General features: G+C 35.7%; 1 protein-coding gene across 1 annotated transcript in view; it reads left to right on the top strand.

Annotated features, from left to right (window-relative positions):
• The window catches only part of ALPK2 (alpha kinase 2), a 152290-nt gene that overhangs the window by 92280 nt on the left and 38532 nt on the right, over positions 1-21478 (top strand). The window contains exons 8-10 of the mRNA XM_074279450.1: positions 4601-4875; positions 7942-8030; positions 20273-20490. Coding sequence (XP_074135551.1) covers positions 4601-4875; positions 7942-8030; positions 20273-20490 — 582 coding nt within the window. The remainder of the gene's footprint in view (positions 1-4600; positions 4876-7941; positions 8031-20272; positions 20491-21478) is intronic.

The following is a 21478-nucleotide window of genomic DNA, read 5'->3' as shown; positions in this document are numbered from 1 at the left end:
ATTTCATTGGTAAATGTAACTCTCCCTACAAATACAGATTAGCACCTGCTCCACCACTTATAGTTTTAAAAGATTGCCTGGCCTACTGAGAAGTTAAGTGCAGGGTCACAATATCAGTTTTTGTTCCAGTCAGGACCTGATCCCAGATCATCTTCTTCTGAGACCAGTTGTTTATCCTACTATATTAGATTCCCTTTTTTATAGTATTGCTAATTTACAAAAAAAAAATGCTAATTTGAATAATAAGGAGCTTCTGACTCCATATTGGGAAGAACTTTCTAACTATTAAGAGTTATTTCAAAATTAAATGGCTTGCCATGTGAGATAGTGAATTTCTCTTGCTAGAGTTTTTAGATAAAGCTGAATGATCACCTGTCATTGTTGATGATAAAGGGATTCAGGCTTCAGATAGGAACTGGACTGGATGATCCCTGAAGTCTTTTCCAGCTCTGAGATTCAGTAGTTATATGATTCTCAATTACCTTTCAACAAAACCATTAGAGCAGAAAATAAATTTACTTCTAGTATTGATAGTGTGTGCTATACCTGCCTGTGGCCTCAAGCAAAAATTTCATTTGTAAACCACAAAAATGGAGCTCCAAAGTAGAGAGGGGCCCTTTCTTACAGTCTATACCAAAATAGTTTTGTTGTGGTCCATACCTGTGATGTTTGCTATTGCTTTGAAGGTTTGGATTTGCACAATCAGGTGAAACTGAGCTTGCAATAAGGGTTAAAATGTGCCCCAATTGGCACTAGCCCTATAAGACTAATCCATCTCTCGAGATCTCATAGGCTTTAGAGCTCTCCCATCAGAACTTCTGGTTCACCTGTGACTATAATTACTGAATACTTTGCCTTCAGTTCCAGGGTGCTCCTGTCTGGCCTTTCTCACTAAACATTTTCTGAATGTAATTATAATTTCCATCTTGCAACTTGCATTTTGCAAGTTGCTCTCTGATTCAAAACTAATAAAGCTAAACCCACAAGAAATTCCAAAATGAATGTCGTGCCAGCTACAAAGCAACAAGCTGTGCATGATGACATTATTAAGGTTATAGATGCATGTGGGGATCACTTTCCTCTTGTTATCTTTAGGATCAGCATCCTATACCATTGCCTCCAGGCTGTGTTCCTTCTGTCTACATTGAATAAAATCTGTGGTTTGTAATAAAACCTTCTGAAAACTAAGATGTATTGATTTATATTCAACAATTACAACAAACAAACTCAAATGAGTTTTTGCCAACTGATAGTATGCCTCATGCTTTATTGAAGCACCATTTCAAGGCCATTGGTAATTTCCTGTCCAAATGATGCAGTTGGTTTTTCTCACAATTTTAGGTTTATCTATCCATCTACAATGTAGAAGATATTTAGCAAATAAGAAATTTACCTAGAGTAGTCTTCAGCAAAATTGTCATCTAAGTGAACTTTAACTCCATCACCTTCTTCCTTTCCTTCCCATCTTTTTATTTCTCCTCCTCTCTTCTCTCTCCCTTCCCCCCCCCCTCCGTGTCCTGGTATAAAGAAATCTAATTATTTGCTCATGTATTAGAGACATAATATGTTTACCTTCCAAGCAACACATCAAAGCTTTTACCCCTTAAAATGCTTCACCCATAGGAATGAAATACTAATAGTAGAATTTCAGGCATAGTTTGAGAGTTGTTAGAAACAGAGCTGGTCTATAAACATTGTAACATTGTGTGGATTTGCAGCTAGAGGATCTGGGTTTAAATTCTACTTCTAACATGTAATATTTCCTCAAGAAAATCACATCAGTGGTCTAGGTTACAGTGTGGGGGTTTGTTTTTTTGTTTGTTTGATCTCTAAAATGAATACTACGTGACCTTAGCCCCATTTCAGCTAATTTGGAGATGCTTCACCTACAATACTTATTACATAAAAAATAATAGGGTAGATATTAAGTCATAATCTGAAGTTAATCATTTTTAGGCAAGAAGCAAGGATGTACCAGAGTGAGCTCAAACTGACTTTTGAGAGTCAATTGTTAAATTTTCAGTGTGAAGATATATGTCTCAGCAATCAGCAAATACTTCAAATCAAGGTTTGATTTAATGTTTTGTTGATGGTCTAGACTTATGAAAATGATTGAGAAAAATGTTGAAAAAATTGAGGAAAATGCAAATTAAACTTGAAAGTATGGCCTGTTGTTTTTTTTTCCCAAAGAGCAGATTATCAAATGTTTACATTTACCATGCACCTAACTAAAAGAGCCCACAGAAATCATCTAGGGTCTACTTCTTTAGTTCTTCTGAAGACAAAGAAGGCACTGTGTCTTGTAACTATAGACAGGGACCTTTTTATGTTCAGTTACCAGACTCTAAAAGAAAGAAAGCTTACCTGATTTTCTTTAGCATCTCCAGGCACTTTCAGGACTGCTTATGACTATAGAAAAACCAATTTAAAATCATCACTGCTTGGTGAAGTGTATATTGCTAGCTTAGCTAGCCAGTGACGATGGTAAAAAAAAAAGGGGGGGGGAAGGGGAACATTCCTCCAGCATTTTTATGTGGCAAATAAACATTACTGAAGCTCCATTAACACAAAATTCTTGAATAGTGAGGGGGGATTCTTCTCAAGGTCCCTGAAATCATGCCCCATTGTTGTTGTTTAGTCATGTCCAATTCTTCATAACCCTCATTGGGGTTTTCTTGGCAAAGATAGTAGAGTAGTTTGTCATTACCTTTGAACCACATAGGCAACTGCTCATTCCACTTTCCATAAGGTCTTAGAGAACCTACATCTAGGATAAGAGAAGAGTGGTCGTGGAGGTAGGAAAGCCTGAGTTCACATCCTGCCTCTGACACATATTGACTGTATGGCCCTGGGCAAATTGTGTAATCTCCAGCAATTCTCTAAGACCATAAGCAACAGGGAACTTTCAGATCTATATACCCAGAGGAAGTTTACATGTTGGAATTTCTTTTCTTTGGTGGAATCACAAGGCTAGACAGGGAAAAAAGACCAGAATAGGGACTGCTTCTTAGAATGTTTTTCTAAAATCCCTGTATCAAGTTCTGCCTTGTATTACTCTCTTAAGTATACTGAGAGATACTGTCATTTTAGCTGAAGGGGAAGAGAAGGAATGAGATTGTTCTATTTCTTCTTTTGCTGTGTTTTTGTCAAGCAGCCTAGATTTGTTGCAAATTATTGGCAGGGCTGTTAATGATGTCTCATTCTGTGTTTTGTTGTTGCTGCGGTTTTTCTTTCCTATACCCCAACATGATCTCCTGGATACCCATTTTCTTGAATTTTGCTTGACCTAATTTTGAAGTTCTTCTTGAGTTACAGAAATTCTTAACCCATTTGATAAACTGAATTACACTGAAATGTTTCATTTGTTAATTTTTACCTTTGGATTTTAAGCAATGGTATTGTCAATTATAAAAAAAAAAAGTTTTTAAGTACACTATTATGTATGTCCCTACAGAACTGACTTTATTCTTCTATGGGGGAGAGAGATCAGGTGCCGACTTATAAATGAGAAATAGCCATGTACCAGAAATGAAAAGCGGTCATTCTCTTATACAAAACATCATTAAAATTATACACACACACACATACACACCAGTGTGTATATATGTTTTTTGAAATATATATTGATGTATATATATATATTATATCTATATGTATATATATAAATGGCTATCCTGTATATATGTATAAACAGAAGACTATCCCATAGCATACCTAAAGCTAAAGGAATCCATTTCTCACCATTTTTCCTTTTTATATATTTTATTTTAGTCTTGTTTAAAAAGAAAAGAAAAATCTCTATTTCTATTGCTATTTAATTGATTCACTCAAATATATTTCTAATTAGTGTTCAGACACTCAGATCCAATGTAATCACATTGATTTAGATACCCAAAAGCTAGATTAAAGGAAAACCAAAGCTTCCTTTCTATCAGAACAAGGGAGGGTCCATTTTGTCTCCCCTGTCTTCTTGTAGCTCAGTAAAAAGAGAAAGAAAATCATATAGCAGCAGTGAGAGAATACAGGCCTGGGTCACTATTTCATAATGGTAATTTTCATCATCCCTGCTTTCCCTGATGGCTAGCTCTTAAATGTGAGCCTGAATTTTCTATTTAAGAAGGCTTTCAAAAAAAAAGGCTTCAGTTTCTTCCTTTCCAAACTTCTTTCTGATTAATAATTAGTTCAATATACAGTTTGATCCCTGACAAATAGCTGCAGGCCCCCACAGATTTGACAACATGCCTTCTGATACAGACCACAGACAGTGTTCTTTTAAAGAAATCATACTGAAAGAGACAGACAGATGAGGCATACTGTTTTTCCCAGGTATAATATTTTAAACACATATAAACAGAACATAATAAGATTTTTAATTCAAAATATAAACCAATATTACCAGAACCAATGCCATATTTTTTTTTATCACAAACTTGAGGTAATAGGTGAACATTAGAAAATCGAAACAGAAGAACATTTAACTAAAATCCAGGCTTTTCTCAGTCAATCAGAAATCTGGCTTCTGACACTTTCAACTTTAAAGTGGTGAACATAGTCTATAGCTAGAGCTGCTCTACCCAGCCAAAACCATTCTGTATTTCAGAATTTGAAGAGATTGAATTCAGCCAGCTTATCTTCAGAGAAGACTTTATCAGTGACAGCTATTTTGGGGGCAACCTGCGTGGTCAGATTGTAACAGAAGAACTCCACTTTGGAGAAGGGGTCCACCGCAAAGCCTTCCGAAGTACAGTGATGCAGGGTCTTACTCCTGTGTTCAGCCCTGGCCATACCTGTGTACTCAAAGTACATAATGCAATTGCCTATGGGACCAAAAACAATGATGAACTTGTCAAGAAGAACTACAAACTTGCTGCACAGGTGGGTCCTTTTTTCCCAGTTGAATTAGCTCTAAAAGATCATCCGTCAGGGCATGAGATTGACTCATGTTTTGAATTTAAAATTTAAGTTAGGATCAATAGGAGTTCCTCTAAGGTAGAGATTCTTCACTTTTTATGTCATGGACCCCTTTGGCAGTCAGGTAAAACTTATGGACTTCTTAAATAATTTTAAATGCACAAATGAAATAGTTTTAAAAGGAAACCAATTATATTGAAATAAATTATCTGTCTACTGATCTATAGAAACCCATTAAAAGCCTCAAATCTAAGTGAAAAAATTATGAAAACCTTAAGCCAAGGACTTCTTTGGATCTCAGATTATTAGGGACCTATTTTGATACTAAGATAAATATGGCAAACCATTTGATTTTCAATGGTTTTATTTAATATCTTTCCTACCAGTTCTTCATAGTTAAGCTTCAGGGCTCATACAAGTTTCAGAACTTTTGATCAGGTTTGGCCAAGCCTTGGAGAAGTCAGGATTTTAACTACATTCCAGTTTTTTTGGGGGGAGATATTCTACTGAGTAAAGCCAGGGCCTCTTTCACAGGGCTTTTATCAAGTGTCAATGGAGACATTAAGCTTTGTTTGAAGACTCAGCTGTGAACAAAATGCTTTGGCATTTTTGCAACAGAAGCAGATATTTTAGCCTCTCAGATTGTTGCCCAGAACTTTGGGGTTGTTTTAGCAGAATGGAACAGAAAGAGATAATTTAATGGATGAACAACCAATTCTCATGGGAATAATTAATAATGATCATTGAACTTCTGCTAGCTGTTCAAAATATATTTGGAAAGTAGTGAATCTTAGTCACACCATATCTGCTGGCCTCAAATCTCTGATGATAGTCTAGAAAAGGACTAATCATTGGGAATTTCAACAGATACACATTTCCTTTCCCTTTTTCCTATTTCTTTTTTAAAATTATTTTATTCTGACTTTAAGAAATAAAACAAGTATTTGAAATGACAATTGCATTATGTACAACTTGCAATGTCTTTCAAATATGCAACAAAGTTATTATGTAGCTTTCTTTTTTTCCCTCTTTTCTCCCCCATCCCTAATTCTTTATATATTTCTACCTATTTGAGTCAATTCAGGATATCAACTTAAAAATCATGATTAGTTGAGACTTTTGTTACTTAAGCTGATTTCTAGCACAATTTCTAGCACATACAGTGTATGACACAATGTAATCTCTTGCTTCTTTACCAATCATACTAGTTCTAGTTTTAGATTAGAGTCAGCAGCCACTCGTATCAGAGATAATGTGTAGTAAACATATTATGGCCCAGGGATACATCAATGAATCACAGAGTATCATATTTGGAGGAAATGTCTAGGTTCATCCATTCAAAATGACTATCTAAAATATTTATCTCTTATAACATTCTTGGACAGTGGTTCTCTAGATCAGCTTCAAGGCCTCCAGTAGTAATGAATTAACTTCTTCCAGAAGTATTCTTTAAAAAAAAAAAAAAAAAAAAAAAGCAATCTTAATTACTAGGAAATAATTCCTAACTTATTTAGCCAAAATCTGTCTTGCATCTGTTGTTAGAAGTTCTTCCCTTATAGATCATGGAAAATAAGTCTAATAACAATTTTTCTACCTAAAAAAAACCACTTAAAAATTTGATGAGAGACATCATGTTTTTCCCAACCCTTCTTTTTTCAAGGCTGACCATCCCTAGTTCCTTTAAGTGACCTTTCTATAAAATGATCTAAAATTTCTTCATAATTTTGATTGCCCTCCTTTGGATATATTGTCCTTTCCAAAATATTGTTTCCATAACCGAACACAAAATGTTTGAAACAATATAGAGTATAATAAAACTATCATCCCTTTCCTTCTAATGTTATTTTTCTTTTGTTAATGATAAAGATAGCTTTTTTTTTGGCTAAAACTATTGACTTATTAAGCTTTGCAGTCCACCAAAACTTAGAACTTTTTTTTTTTTAACATGAACGGAGAGCACATATTACATTCTTGTAAAATGTATTTCTTTGAACCTGTTAAGAATCTTATATTGATCCCTATTAAAATTCACATTAGTCAACTTCATCCATAGTACCAGATTAAGATCTCTTTCCATTTCCATTCTTTTAATCCACCTTTTCATTTTATTCCATTTCATGACAGCTGCAAAGTTCACAAGCATGTGATTTGTGTCTCTGGATAGCTTTCTGGGATAATTTGTCCAAGGATTTAGAGCAATTTTGGAGGGGGAGTGGGATTAAATTATTTTTTATTTTGAATGTAAACTTCAAAAGTAAACATTTTCCATATACAAAGCAGAACACAAAAAGACTGAACATGGATCCATGTGTCTTCATTTAATACTACTTATATTTCTTAAAGTACATAATAAATTCTACATAATTGCTTTCAAAAACTGCCCTGTTTATCTGTGCCTTCTTTAAAAGTCTTTTAAAACTATTTTGATGATTCTCTCTTTCTCCAGCATCATTATTGATAACTCCCACTTCCCAAACTCCCAATCTGCTAGTTAAAATAAGAGAGAGAGAGAAAGACAGAGACAGACAGAGAGACACACACACAGAGAGACACACAGAGAGAGAAACAGGCAGAGACAGAGACAGACAGAAACAGAGAGAAAGAGAGAGAGAGAGAGAGAGAGAGAGAGAGAGAGAGAGAGAGAGAGAGAGAGAGAGAGACAAAGACAGAGAGAGAGAGAGAGAGAGAGAGAGAGAGAGAGAGAGAGACAGAGAGGCAGAGAGACAGAGAGACAGAGAGAGAGAGACAGAGAGAGAGAGAGAGAGAGAGAGAGAGAGAGAGAGAGAGAGAGAGAGAGACAAAGACAGAGAGAGAGAGAGAGAGAGAGAGAGAGACAGAGAGGCAGAGAGACAGAGAGACAGAGAGAGAGAGAGAACCCTATAATAAACACAAGCAAAATTAATCTATTCTGGGCCAGGGCCATGCGCTCCTATTCTACTTCAACAATAAGCATGTTATCTTATCCTCATCAGGGACTGCTGCCTAGCTTTCCTCTAGTAACAAATATTTTTTGTATCTCTTGGTATACAGGAATGTTATGTCCAAAATACTGCCAGGCAGTATGCCAAGATCTATGCAGCTGAAGCCCAGCCTTTGGAAGGCTTTGGAGAAGTACCAGAGTGAGTAGCTATGTTCAGGTTTGTAATGCCCCCCAATCTGTCTCACCAGAGATGATATTAGAGACAGTGGTGGGATGGAAGTTGGAAAGAGAGGCCCTGGGAGCAATAAAATTCGTCCCAAAATTCCCAGGGTGACAGAGTCATTTTCCTGACCCACAAAAGGAGAGAAGAAACTCCCAAAAGTAAAGCTCATGCCTCCATGGAGGGGGGAGGGTCCTCACCCTAGGGAGGAGAAGCCCCACTGGATGTGGTCTCATTCAAGGGACAGACAAGATTAATGGCGGGACCCATGGTGGGATCCATGGCTGACACTCAGGATGGATATGATATGTTGTTTATCTGAGAATATAATACTTCTGACTTCTCAGCCAGAGAAAAGCACTACAAATTATTTTACCAAGGTTAGCTAGGTGACCTAGTGGATAAAGTGCTGGGCTTAGAGTCAGGATAACCTGAGTTCAAATCCAGTCTCAAATACTTGCTAACTGGCTACCATGAGAAGGTTACTTAACCCTTAACCTTAATAAAGTGAGTGTAATAATAAGTATAATAATAACACCTCCCTCCCAAGCTTGTTGTGAGGATCACAGGAGGTAACACTGTAAATCACTTAGCACAGTTCCTGGCACATAGCAAGCACTGAATAAATGGTAGCTGTTATTGATTATTAATAACTTCAGTTTCCATTTGTGTATCACTTTACATCTACAAAATGTACTTTTATATATAAAATCTCATAGGAATGTTGCAAAATCCAGTCATGCAAATATATGATTGTATATGTATACGTGCATGTGTAAAAATGTTTTATATCTATTTTGTCTTATTAAATGTGTACGTATTTTCCCTGATTATAAGTTCCTTGCTGGACTTTTATTTTTGTCTTTGACCAGTGTCCAATACAGTGTATGACACAATGTACATATTCATTAATTGCTTAGGGGAATTTTACACTTGTGATTTTACTGATTTATCAGTGCTGGCCAGCAACTTCTCCAAAATAGAAAGTCTTAGAGAATTTTCTGGAGCCCCAGAGAGGTTAACTAACTTTTCCTCAGGGAATGTAGCTGATAGATGTCAGAGAGACAGTACTTGAACACCAGTTTTCCTGATTCTAAGGCAAGTCCCCTATCCACAATGAAGACTTGTTAATTGACTGATTGATATGTATAAAGTTGTAAGATTTGCAGTCTCAAAAAGAAATGGAAACATACCTAAGTAAAGTGATGTTCTTAGATGAGGAAAGACCTGAGTCTAAAGTTTATTAGTCAGGTAATCTAAAAACAAATTATTTAACCATTCTGAAGTTCAAACATCTCCTGGTGATTCTGGTATCTTGTGGATGGGTAGCAATCTGTAAGCAAAGATTTTTCTTCATAATAATGTTGCAAAATAGGAGCTTTGATAGATGTGTAAATTGAGGCTTGATCAGACTAAGTGACTTACCCAACACGACTAAGTAGGTTGGTCACAGCTAGTAGGTGATGGAGGCAGCATTCCAACCCAGGGCCTCCTTCCATTCTACCATACTTCCTCTCACATAATAACTCCCATTTTAGAGGAATAGGGTCTAGACTTGTGATTTCTTTGGCATAGGTGAGATGAGGAAATACCCTCTACCAAAATTGCCCAGTATCACTGCAGCTTGATATTACAAAGAGTTATCTAAAGCATTGAGAGTTAAATAATAAATTATTTATCCAGGGTTATACAGACAGCTTATATTAGATGTAGGATTTGAACACAGCTCTTTTTGGTTTCCAGACTAGCTTGTATACACTAAACCATGAGGTCTCTCATAGCACACTCTAACATTTCTATGCTGCTTCTTAAATGTTCCAGGAGTTCTTTTCACACGGAAACCTTGTGAAATGAACAGTGCAAGTATTATTAGTCTCTTTCTATAAAGACTCTGAGTAATTTGCTTAAGGTCACACATCTAAATATTGGCAGAGCTGAAATGAGAATGCCACTCCTGGCTCCAAGTCTTTATTGCCCTCTGTGCTGAGCTGCCTCTACATCCGTCATGGTAGATTCCCACATTAGCCACATGCCCTCAACTATTCTTTTGGATGACCAATGGCATACTTTGGCTAGACATCTAGTCAAGGTTAGAAACAGATGCTCTAGCCATAGAATCCCCCAAAGTCAAATGGCCCAAATGGGCAATAAGTCCCCTGCCATGGAATCGTTAATGAAGCACCAAACTCTAATCCTCTGAGCTAATTGGCCATAGAAAAGAAAGAATTATAATTAAGCATTGTGAAGCTCTCTTTCATATGAATGCCAATAAATCCTATTCACAAAGCAAACACAAAACCCCATTGAATCTTACAGAGATGTATCTTTGCTCATTCACATTATTTTTTTCAGTTCATGTTTAAAAATATTTATCAAGCCAACTAAAAAAAAAGTTAAGCACCCAAGATATGTGATTGCCTCTTTATTTATAAGGTAATTATTACTTATTTATGTATGTATACATACACATTGAAAGAAGGAATGTGGTAGGGTATATTAAGATAATCTGAAACAGGAATTTTTAAGAAATGAATGAAAATTGAAGGAGGAATTTAGAAATGTTTTATCATATTGTTGAGGGCGGTAGCCCCTTTGGTATTCCTTGTTTGATCTACAACTTCCTTTGGGACTTGGACTTTGATACAAGATCTGGTCAAACTAGTCTGGGCTTGTACCCAGCCCCCCACTGGATCTGAACAGGCTTGGATAAAGCCCGCCAAAAATCTGGCCTTCTAGGAATTAACCTGAGCTCCGCCCATTACTTCTTCAAGCAGATAAAAAGAGCAAAGCTAGAACCATCTTTGGTTCAGAGATTTAAAAGATGCCAGCCAAGATGCTTGCATCAGAGATTCTCTGTCCCCGCTGCTTTCGGTGTATATCTTCCTCTATCTAATGCCTTTTACTAACCAGACCTTAACTTTGCTTCCAAACCCTGCAATAAACATCTTTTACCCATCTAGGTTTTCGGGCCTGTAAATTCATTTACAGGGGACTCTCGCCGCCACTAGACCTGATTTAACTTTGTATCCTTGCGCCGAATCCTAAGGGGGTTGCAGGTGAGCTCCATGTGACTCCCTGTACCCCGAATCCTGCCACTAGACCTCACTTAATCCTATTGAGGTATATACCTCATTATTAGGTATTTACCTCATGATTTGGTTCAAGTTACCTCATCATTTTGAGGTTCCCTATTACCTCATCAATATGAGTGAGGGTTTACAAAAATGAGTAAAAAAAGTTCCATCAAGTCATTTATAATAGATTATCAGGAAGAAAAAAAAAAGTAAATGAATTACTATAATATAAAGTAGAACAGGTGGTAATATGGATAGATCAGAACACCTAGCAGGAAGATCTGAGTTCAAACCTAGGCTTAGACACTTACTAGCTGTATAATCCTGGTGAAGTCGCTTAACCCTTTTTTGCCTCAGTTCTTCATCTGTAAAATGGGGACATACTGGAGAAGGAAATAACAAACCATTATTGTTTCTTTGCTGAGAAAACCCCACAGACAGTCCATATGATCAAGAAAACTCAGATATGGCTAAACAACTAAATAATAACAACAAAGTAGTATACAAATACTATAAAAGGATTTAAACAAAATGGTATAGTCATTTAGTGAAGAAAGACATCATATCACTAGGAAAGACTTATAAAGGCAAAGACAGGGAGGATTCATAGGGGAAATATATAGATCTGGAGTTGGAAGGTCCCTTAGGAGTATCTATTCTATTCCTCATTTTACAGGTATCCAAGCAGATTAAATAACTTGCCCAAGTTTGCATAGGTACAGGAATATTCATATTGACTGGGACAGAAAAATAATTAAATTTGTTGACATGACATAAATCTGACATCTTTTTGCATCCTTAAATTTTTAAATATAATGTCCTCCTGCTACAATCATTGCTTTTCATGATGTAGTATTGAGTTCTCAAGATTTTGACATTCTCTAGTTATTCATTATGAAACCATAAATCCTACTGAGCAGTTCATTTCCCCAAGGCTGGCCTTGTTTAGAGTGCATAGATTTTTTTTTTTTTCAAAAGAGCTTAAATTCAGAGCTTCCAGGTCACTGAAGCATGGTTATCTTTATATCTTAGAAACATTTCTTAACCTTTTGTGACATATGACATGGTATAAAGTCAGGTTGTAGTAATCCATCAACATTCAAAAATTCCTATAATTTTGGAACAACTCTGCTTTTCAATATGTTGTTATATTAACAGAGTTTATTATCTCCTTACAAAACTTCAGTCCCACTAGATAGAAAAACGTTTTTGAGCTTTTATGTTTTACAGTTTGATACAGATGCTCAGATCTTAAAAGCCCATCAGACTTCTCACAGTATTTTGGTATAGCATCAGATGGAAAATGTGGGTTTTAGAAAAATCAAACAAACAAAAAACAATTGCTTTTCTCCAGAAGTAGTTTTTCTTCAAAGTACTCATTAGTAGCTATATTTTTAAAAATTGATCTTTTGCTGTTCTTTCAACTTTCAGAATTCTGTGCTAGGAATAGCATATTTATTTCAGGGACCTTTGAAGGTCTTTGCTTGTTTTCTGAAGCTTCATTAGGCTACTTTGGAGTAATAGTTCATCAATTCTCAGAGTTTTGGGGTTTTGATCACATTTTCCCTTTGCTCAACTGCTTCTTTAAACACAAATTCTTACACCAATAAATGCCCCAATATTCTCTAATGATAATTGAAATATATTCTTTATTCAATATTTAGAATCATAGAATTAAAAAATTAACTAAAAACAATAGAAACACATGTATGTAATATGAAATCCAGGACTCAACTGACAGAGAATTAAAATGCAGTCAGCCTAGTGTCAATAGAAGCACACATGCATGACCATTGCAATTACAAAATAACACCATATCAAAATTACTGCTTGTCTTAAGTAATTCACATGCGCTATAGTAAGCTTCATATGTAGGATTTGAACTGAGGTCCTCTACTTCAGAATCATTTCTCCAAAAGGGATAGATGGGAAATAGGACATCCCAAATAAAAGAAACAACTTGAACACAGTCTTAGAGGTGGAAAAGTGTAGAGGATATTGAGGAACATAGGACAGATATAGGGGAATTATAAGATTTAAGTTTGAAAAGATATATTAAATCCATTTTGTAGAAGACATTTAATATCAGACTGAGGAAGCTGGAATGAATTCAGTAAGCCTCTAAAGTTTTTCAACAGAAGGGTGGTATGATTGGTAGATATGCAAGAAGGTTTAGAGTTGAGGGCTAGAGGTAGATAAGAGAGATGAGTCATTCATCTCTCTCCCTCTACTATTTTTCAAAACTTTTTTTTCAGTCATATTTCATACTACCTGTTATATGTCATTCAGTCTACTGGCTATCCTTACCTCTCACCATACTTGGATTCGGACTGTGATTGAAATGACTTTTTTGTTTTTTGAATTCCCACTTATAAAATTACATAATTATAGCATTCTAGCTCTAGTAAGAATCTTAGAGGCCATCTATCCCAGACTCTTCATTTTTAGATAATGTAGGTGAGCCCAACAGGGGTAGAAAAGTTAGTTATAAACAAAGTAACTAAAAGTCACACAGCTACTCAATGGCTGAGCCAGGCCTTAAATTCAGATCTTCCCAATTCCAAATATAAGGCTGTTTCTATTAAATTGGTAACCATTAAAACTCTTCTCTTCCATGATACTTCCCCAGATCCTTCCAGCCAGTGATGATCTTAAATACTCTGTCTAAATCTCTCTTATGTATCTCATATTTTAAATTATGTATATTTGGCTTACACTTACATGGCACTTTAAAATTTAAAAAATCTCTTATTTTCCTATGAGATTATAAATTCCAATAGGACAGGAAGAGTATCTCCTTCCAAAATTTCCATTTCTTCCAGAATCTAACACAGTGATCTTTAGACACAGAAGCCACTTAAAAATACTTGATAAATATTGAACTGAAGGTGAAGTGACTAATTAAGAGACTCTTACAATAGTCTTATGGTAATAGAGATCCTGAATTAAAATGGTAATAGAGTAGGCAGGAAAGATACAATTAATATTTCAAAAGTAATATAGGAATCCTCAGTGGATTGTCTGAGGGGGAGATGCTTTTGGAGAAGAGAGAGGATAAGTCAGAAATATCTACAAGGTGGCATCTTTCAGAGGTAAGGGAAGTCAGAGGAAATAGTTTGGAGAGAGAAGCTGAGCTTACTTTGAGATAAAAATATGAAATACTTTGCAAGGAAGGAAGGAATTTTGTATAACTGCCACCCATTTTAAAATTCATCAACTAGAAATAAATATTCTCCATGTACTTCTGGGTTGAGCAGCATCTGTATATAAAACCAGATGATTTTCAGCCCTTATTGGCACCAGATTTACCATATACATTTATACATAAGTATTCCTCTCTGTGAGGAGGGGAAGAGGATGGATTTCTAACAGCACAAAAAGGCATACCGACAAACACAGTTTAGTGTGGCTTCTTTTTTATTATGCACAATAGAATAGAAACTAGGCTGAATGAAGGTCATATACAGTAAGAACTAGTCCTTATCACTCCACCTAAATATCCTTCACTTGTCTCAACCTCTCAAGGCAAAATAAGGACTCATGAATAGCAGAATGGGAAAATCAGACAATCTGTTTCTGGCATATTAATAACCACCAAATTCAAGTCCCTTCTTAACACAGAGCAGGAGATTATTGTTTCCAACCACTTCCCTTTCATTTAAATAAGGGAGTAATTAATTTGAACTTTCCCCTCAAATTCTAGAATCCATGGAAGAACTCTAAGGAGTAGCTGGAAAGGATCCTGAAAGCTCTTGTTTAAGCAGACGACTATCTAAAGGGTCTGTGGCTTCCTTGTAGCTCTCCACCCTGGGACCCATTGTAGAAAAGCTTGAAATAGGCAGCTTTTTGGATGCCGCCTGCATAGGCACATTGTGTGTATGTAGGGAATAAATTAAGATCCTGAGACCTCTATAGCTTTGTGGGCTTAGAGGCAGAACAATCCCAGTTGGCAAGTTATAGTAGCCAAGAGAAGGGACAGACTGAAGAAGAAAGGGATTCATGAAGAGCAGAAGGGAAAGGTCACACAATCTGTTCCCCACATATTCAAGGGTCTTCTCTATTTTTAACCATACAAAAGGAAAAGGAACTGAGCCAAAGGGGCCTGAACTGAAAACACTAGAATCAACTATGCCACAACTGAATTTGATAAAGAGATCTTTGTCTCTGCAAATATTGAGATAGAATTTCATGGTGCAGCTTCTGACAAGACAAGCCAGCCCCTATGTTTTCTTCCTCAGAGGATGATATTAGTCCCTGGAAGTTCCTTTTCCCAGATTTATTTATAGGAGAATAAGGGTCTTAAATGAAATGCTATATGTGAAGATAGCTACCCATTTAAAAATTCATGATAATCCAGGGAGCCAAATTAGGTATGCAAATGAAATCCCACTGGGCAGGGACTAGGCTTAATTAAAGTGCTGAACAGGGCTTAGCCATTGTTGTTATTTTATAAATGCCACGTAATTAATGAGTGCACATGCAGTCCATGAACCCTTTCTATTCTGCTAAGAAGCCAAGTGGTTGACTGGATTTTCAAGGGCTGGCTAAGGAATACAATTGTGTAGCCATGAACTTATTTATAATGGAAACAGTTTTCACAGAACATCTATTAAGTTTCCTTGTTCACTTTTACTGTTTCCAAACCCCAACAGGAAGAAAGAAAAAAAAAATTCCATTTAAAATAACTGTGGACAGTATAAAACATTTGGTTCTACCTGCTAAAAGATACACAGGAACCACAAGAAAATAATTATAAAACAGTTTTCATACAAATAAAAATTGATACAAATAACTGGAGAAATATAATTTTGCTTAAATTAATTTAGTTATTCAGTGCCATACCAATCAATGCCAAAGAATTATTTTGTAGCTAGAAAAAAATGATAACACAATTCATCTGGAAGAACAAAAGGTCAAGAATATTAAGGGAATAAATGAAAAAATAAAATAAAACAAAGGAAAGCATCCTAAGCTTACCAGGTTTCCAACTACTATAAAAGGATAATCATGAAAAAAAAAATCAGGTACTAGCTAAGAAATAGACTGGTGGATCAGTGGAATAGATTAGGTACACAATAGTAATTACCATCATAATGTAATGTTTGAGCAATTCAAAGATCCAAGCTCTGGGGGCATGAACTATTTAATAACTATTAATTAATCAATGAGAGGTAAAATGGATAACTTTGATTATATGATTGGGAGATATGAGACATGGTGTTTAGTCCTGGATTTCCTACTAACTAGCTTTTTAATTGAGCCTCTAGGCTTCAGTTTTCTCAGCTTTAAAATGAATAAATAAATAAATAAAAATAATTATTTATTTAGTGCTTGAAGGGACCTGTGACATTGAGTCTAACCCATTTTACAGATGAGGAAATTGAGACTCAGAGAGGTGCAGTGACGTGCCCAGAGTTGCACATCTAGCAAGAATTTGAACTATATGAACCCTGATTTTCCTGACTCAAATTCCATCACTATATCCATTAAAACATGCTTCCAGTTGTAATGGTCATTTAATTTCTGAGTCTTAACATATTCATCTATAAAATGACTGGACTAGATGGCTTACAAGATCCCTTCAGACTCTGGCCTGTGATTCTATAATCCAGGATGTAAATTCAAACTAAGGTATAAATCACTGAGAGTGGATCTTTTTCATAGAACAAGTTTTCTCAGCAAGAAGAGACTAGGAAGAGAGGGGTCCTTGACAGAAGAGAAGATTCAGCATAACCGAAAGGCCCACACATTTATTTCTTTTCCAATTTTGCTAAGGCTACTCTTGATATTTTCCTCTTGCATGTTTATCATTGTATTTCTCTTTAAGTTGTTCTCCCTATTCTAACTCCAAATCCATATCACCATGAATGTACTGGTAAAGAAAGGTTTAATAATTAGATCTTGGGGAGAGGAAGAGAATATAAGCTGAATACACTTTTGAGTTTAATCTGTATTATTAACATATTCTCTATTCCTTCTGATATTTAGAAAATCAGCAAAATAATAAATTAAATCCTGATTTGTAGCTTTTGTCAACTTTCAAGGCATTAAAACAAAACTTAATAATTGGCTCCCAAAAGCCCAGTTTGAATTGGCTTCAGCATATCAATGTTGTCTTTCACAGTATTAATTGTAGCTGATTGATTTGGTACCCCCTTTTACAATGCCTTATAAGAAGTGTTTGGAAAGTGCAACCATAACATTATTCCCTTTCACAGAGTGAGGGGGCTGCAATAGATAAAGGCTATGTCAAATTCATGTGATTATAGCTGTAGAGAACAAAATCACCACTTTTTTATCTGTCCCCTTGATTCACCTGGCACTTTATTCTCTGTTATTTGTAGACACAAAACTTTTTTTTTTGATCTGTCATTAGTTACACCAATTTGTTCATTCGTTCCTTCATTCATATACTTTTTCTGCCATTACCCATTCCTGAGATTTATACCACCATATTCTTCAAAATACTCCTGTCATCTTTGATTCTAGAAATGCATTTCTGAAACATTTGATCTAGTTGCTGACTAGTTACTTGAAAGTTGCTAAAACCTGAATTTAAAATCTCTAAGCCTGATTCCTGCCTGAAGAAAGGGGACAGTCCTGCCTGATTATCATTAGTGCTACCTGTAAAATCGTTCAGATTGTTTGGCAGAAAGTGAGCCCCATGATTAAATCCTTGGCAAAGCACACACTGCATTTTTCAGAAGTTACATTTGCATTCTAAAGTGTCATGGTCATATTTTTAAGGAGAGCTACAAGAGACCTTAGATATGATCTATTTTCATTTTATACATGAGGACAATGAGCACTAGTCAGGTAAAGTTATTTGCTTGAAGTTATACATTTAGTAAGTGGAAAAGGCAGAACTTACATTCAGGCATAAATTCATATTTCTTTCTACAGTGATTCTTTAGAAATTTTTCTTTACTTTTTTAGACTCTATTTTACTCTATTTTGCTCTATTTTACTCAGCTATCTACATAAAGGTATTTTGCTATTCTTTTCCATACATATCATATGACTGACAGTATGGGAAGCAAAGACAGAGTTGGCCTAGGAATTAAGAATTTGAAGTCCTGCCTATGACATATGCTGGCTGTGTGACCCTTGGCAAGTCACTTAAACCCTCCTGACAGTTTTCTAAAATTATAAATTTTAGAGCAGGTACAAGTCTTCAGTGGCAGGACCTATCTCTGTAGAAGTTCACTATGCTAATGAAATCAAATAAAATAACAGTTTGCTCATTGTAAAAAACAAACAACATCGACCTGGTCCCTTTCTGGAAGAGGTTTACAAGCTAAGATAGATACATTGGCATGGTCACACATTTAAAATAGACTATCCTTCCCAAAGAAAAAAGAGCTTGATTTATGGTTTTGTTGATTGTTTAGACATAAGAAAATAATGGAAAAAATGGCAGAGTAGTGACGATTAACTTGGGAAATGAAATGTTATATTCAAGGACTACAAGTAGACCAGTGCTGATGTATTAAAAAGTGTGTAAAAAATGTAACATATATGAAAGGCTATAAACTCTTAAAAGAGTACTTTATATCTTTTCCTTGAGATAAAAAGTGAGCTGTATGTGTCAGGGTGTGTGTATGTGTGTGTGTGTGTGTCTAATATAATTGATTCTCACTTCAGAAAATTCACCTGAAGGTGAGAGGGGATGGATTGGAGTGGAGAGAGACTTGGAGATAGTGATAAGTTAGAAGGCTATTTCAGTAGAACAAGTGAGAAATGATGAGGTCCTGAACTAGGATTATGGTTATATTAGTGGAGAGAAAATGATGTGTTTGAGAAATGCTGTGAAGGTAGGACTGGGAAGATTTTTAAATGGTTTGTTTATGTGGGGTGAGTAAGAATGAGGAATCAAGAGTGACACCGAGTTTGTCAGTCTAGGACACTGGGAGGATGATGGTGTCCTTGACAGTAATAGGGAAGTTCAAAAGAGAGAAGAGTTTGGGTAAAAACATTATGAGTTCTTTGGGGAGAAGGGGCTCTATTAAATTCAAGATAGCTACAGGATATCTATTTCAGATGCAGACAAGACAGACAATGCATACCTATAACTCAGTGTTGTTGTATGACTAGAAATAGAGATCTGGCAGACACAGAGAAGATAATTAAGTTCATGGGAGGTGATGAAAAAACATAAAGTAAGATAGCGTAGAGCAAACAAAAAAGAGGGCTCAGGATAGAGGTATGGGATATACTTGTGAGCAGCCATTGGAGTCTTTTGCCCAGATTGAACAAGACTAGAACTAGAAGATAACACTGAAATGTGTCCATTTTGTTGCTTAAAGCAAGCTTTGGAAAAAGATTTGTGAAGAATATGATTCAGATAATTGTTTCACAGTGTGGTCCAGAGAAACTTGTGGATCCTTAAGACCCTTTCAGTAAGTCCATGAGGTCAAAGCTATTTTCTTAATAATAATAAGAAAACATTATATTTTACCCACTTTAAAAAAAAAGCTCTTTGGGTTTTCAGTAATTTTCAAGACAGTAAAAGAATTCTGAGACCAAAGGTTTGAAGACTGCTAATTTAAATTATAGGCTAACAAGATCCTTTGGGACTTTCTGACATTTAATTTATCAAGCAAGTCAACTTAGGACAGTAATACAGTACAAAAAGAGGGCTGCATTTAGATTCCATGAACTAATTCTGAATCTTGGCTCTGACACTTGCTATATTTGCCCAGCAGCAAGTCATTTAATCTCTCAGATCCTCAGTTTCTGATTCTGTTAAATGGGGAGAATAACAGGGCTTACTTCATGAAGTTGTTGCAGGGATCAAATGAGAGAAATGCATGTGAAATGTCTTGCTAACTTTAAAGAGCTGTACAAATGCCAGCTTTTATTTGTCTTTTATCCCAACCAAAGAAATTAAATCTTGTCCCAAGACTGACCAAACAATTTTGGAGAGAGGATAATAAATGTTTATTGATTGAACAAAGAAGCCCTTCTCTTATTTGATGGTTCAGTATAGTGCTACAATTCTTTCTACTAATATTAGATATGTTTTTAATGGAGGACTCAGGTATGAGCTTCTTAAGTTCATTGTAGCCTTAGACTGGAGTAATAAACATATTAGCTTTTATTTCTGCATGAGGATTGCCTGGGTAATCCTGCTTCGTTTGCTTCCAGGATCATTCCAATCTTTCTTATACATCGGCCTAAGAATAACATCCCATATGCCACAGTGGAAGAAGAGCTGATCGGGGAGTTTGTGAAGTATTCTATCAGAGATGGGAAGGAAATCAACTTTCTGAGAAGAGACTCAGAAGCTGGTCAGAAGTGCTGCACCTTTCAACACTGGGTGTATCAGAAAACAAGTGGCTGTCTGCTTGTGACTGATATGCAAGGTAAGAATACCAGCTCCTGCTGTACCCCATGGGATGTCCTTGGGGACTGAGTGAGCAAATGAGAAAGAGAGCTCACTCTTGTTTAACCAGAGCAGATTGTTCTTTGGGGAAGGAAAGCAATACCTGTTTATTGTTTCACTGGTGGTCACAAGTAATTTGACCAGAGGATGAATGGGAGAAGGGGAAAAACACAAAACCTAAGTTCATAAGTACCTCACTTTTAAAGTGGAAGGGATTTTAGAAATCATTAGGTCCAGTTTGTAAATAAGAAATATTTTGTAAATAAGAAAATTGAAGCCCAAAGAATTTGAGTAATATGCATGGAGTTATAAAAATGGCAAGTGACAGAGTTGGTACTTAACTTAAGTCATTTGACTTCAAATCTCATTCTTTTTCTATCATATCATGCAGCTTCAATCTACCTATGTGGAGCTTTTAAAAATAAACACTTCTTTTTTATAAACTTTAAAAAAGTTTGAAACATATGGCCAAAAAGAAGTATAGAATAAATTACAATTATTTCCCCTGCTAAATAGAATAACCAATTACTCCTAGAGAAGAGGTTCTTAACGTTTGTGTATGTGTATGTCAGGGGCCCTTTTACCAGGCTGATGAAAGATTTAGACCCCTTTGCAAATTAATAGTCTTAGATGAATAAAATTAAATACAAAGGATTACTAAGGAAACCAATTTTATATAGAAATAAATTTTACCCATCTGAATTCATGATCCCCTGGAAATTCATTCATGGTAGATCCCAGGTTAAGAACCTCAACTCTAGATAATTGAGTGATGGCTCTATAAATATGCCTTTCTTTAAGTAAACCCAATACTACATGTGAAAATCAAAATTATCTTTAAAGAACTGATTATGTATTTTACAGAAGGTTGCTTTCTTCAACAGGAGTCATAGCCAGGAGTCCTTTAAACATCAAACTTCCCTAAATGCATTTAAAAGAATTTCTAATTTATTCAGTTTTTCAGAAAC

This window comes from Sminthopsis crassicaudata, chromosome 1 (assembly GCF_048593235.1).
Source record: "Sminthopsis crassicaudata isolate SCR6 chromosome 1, ASM4859323v1, whole genome shotgun sequence".
In the NCBI taxonomy this organism is placed as follows: domain Eukaryota; kingdom Metazoa; phylum Chordata; class Mammalia; order Dasyuromorphia; family Dasyuridae; genus Sminthopsis; species Sminthopsis crassicaudata.
Note: the sequence above shows the minus strand (reverse complement) of the source record. Positions and strands in the feature narration are given on the sequence as shown.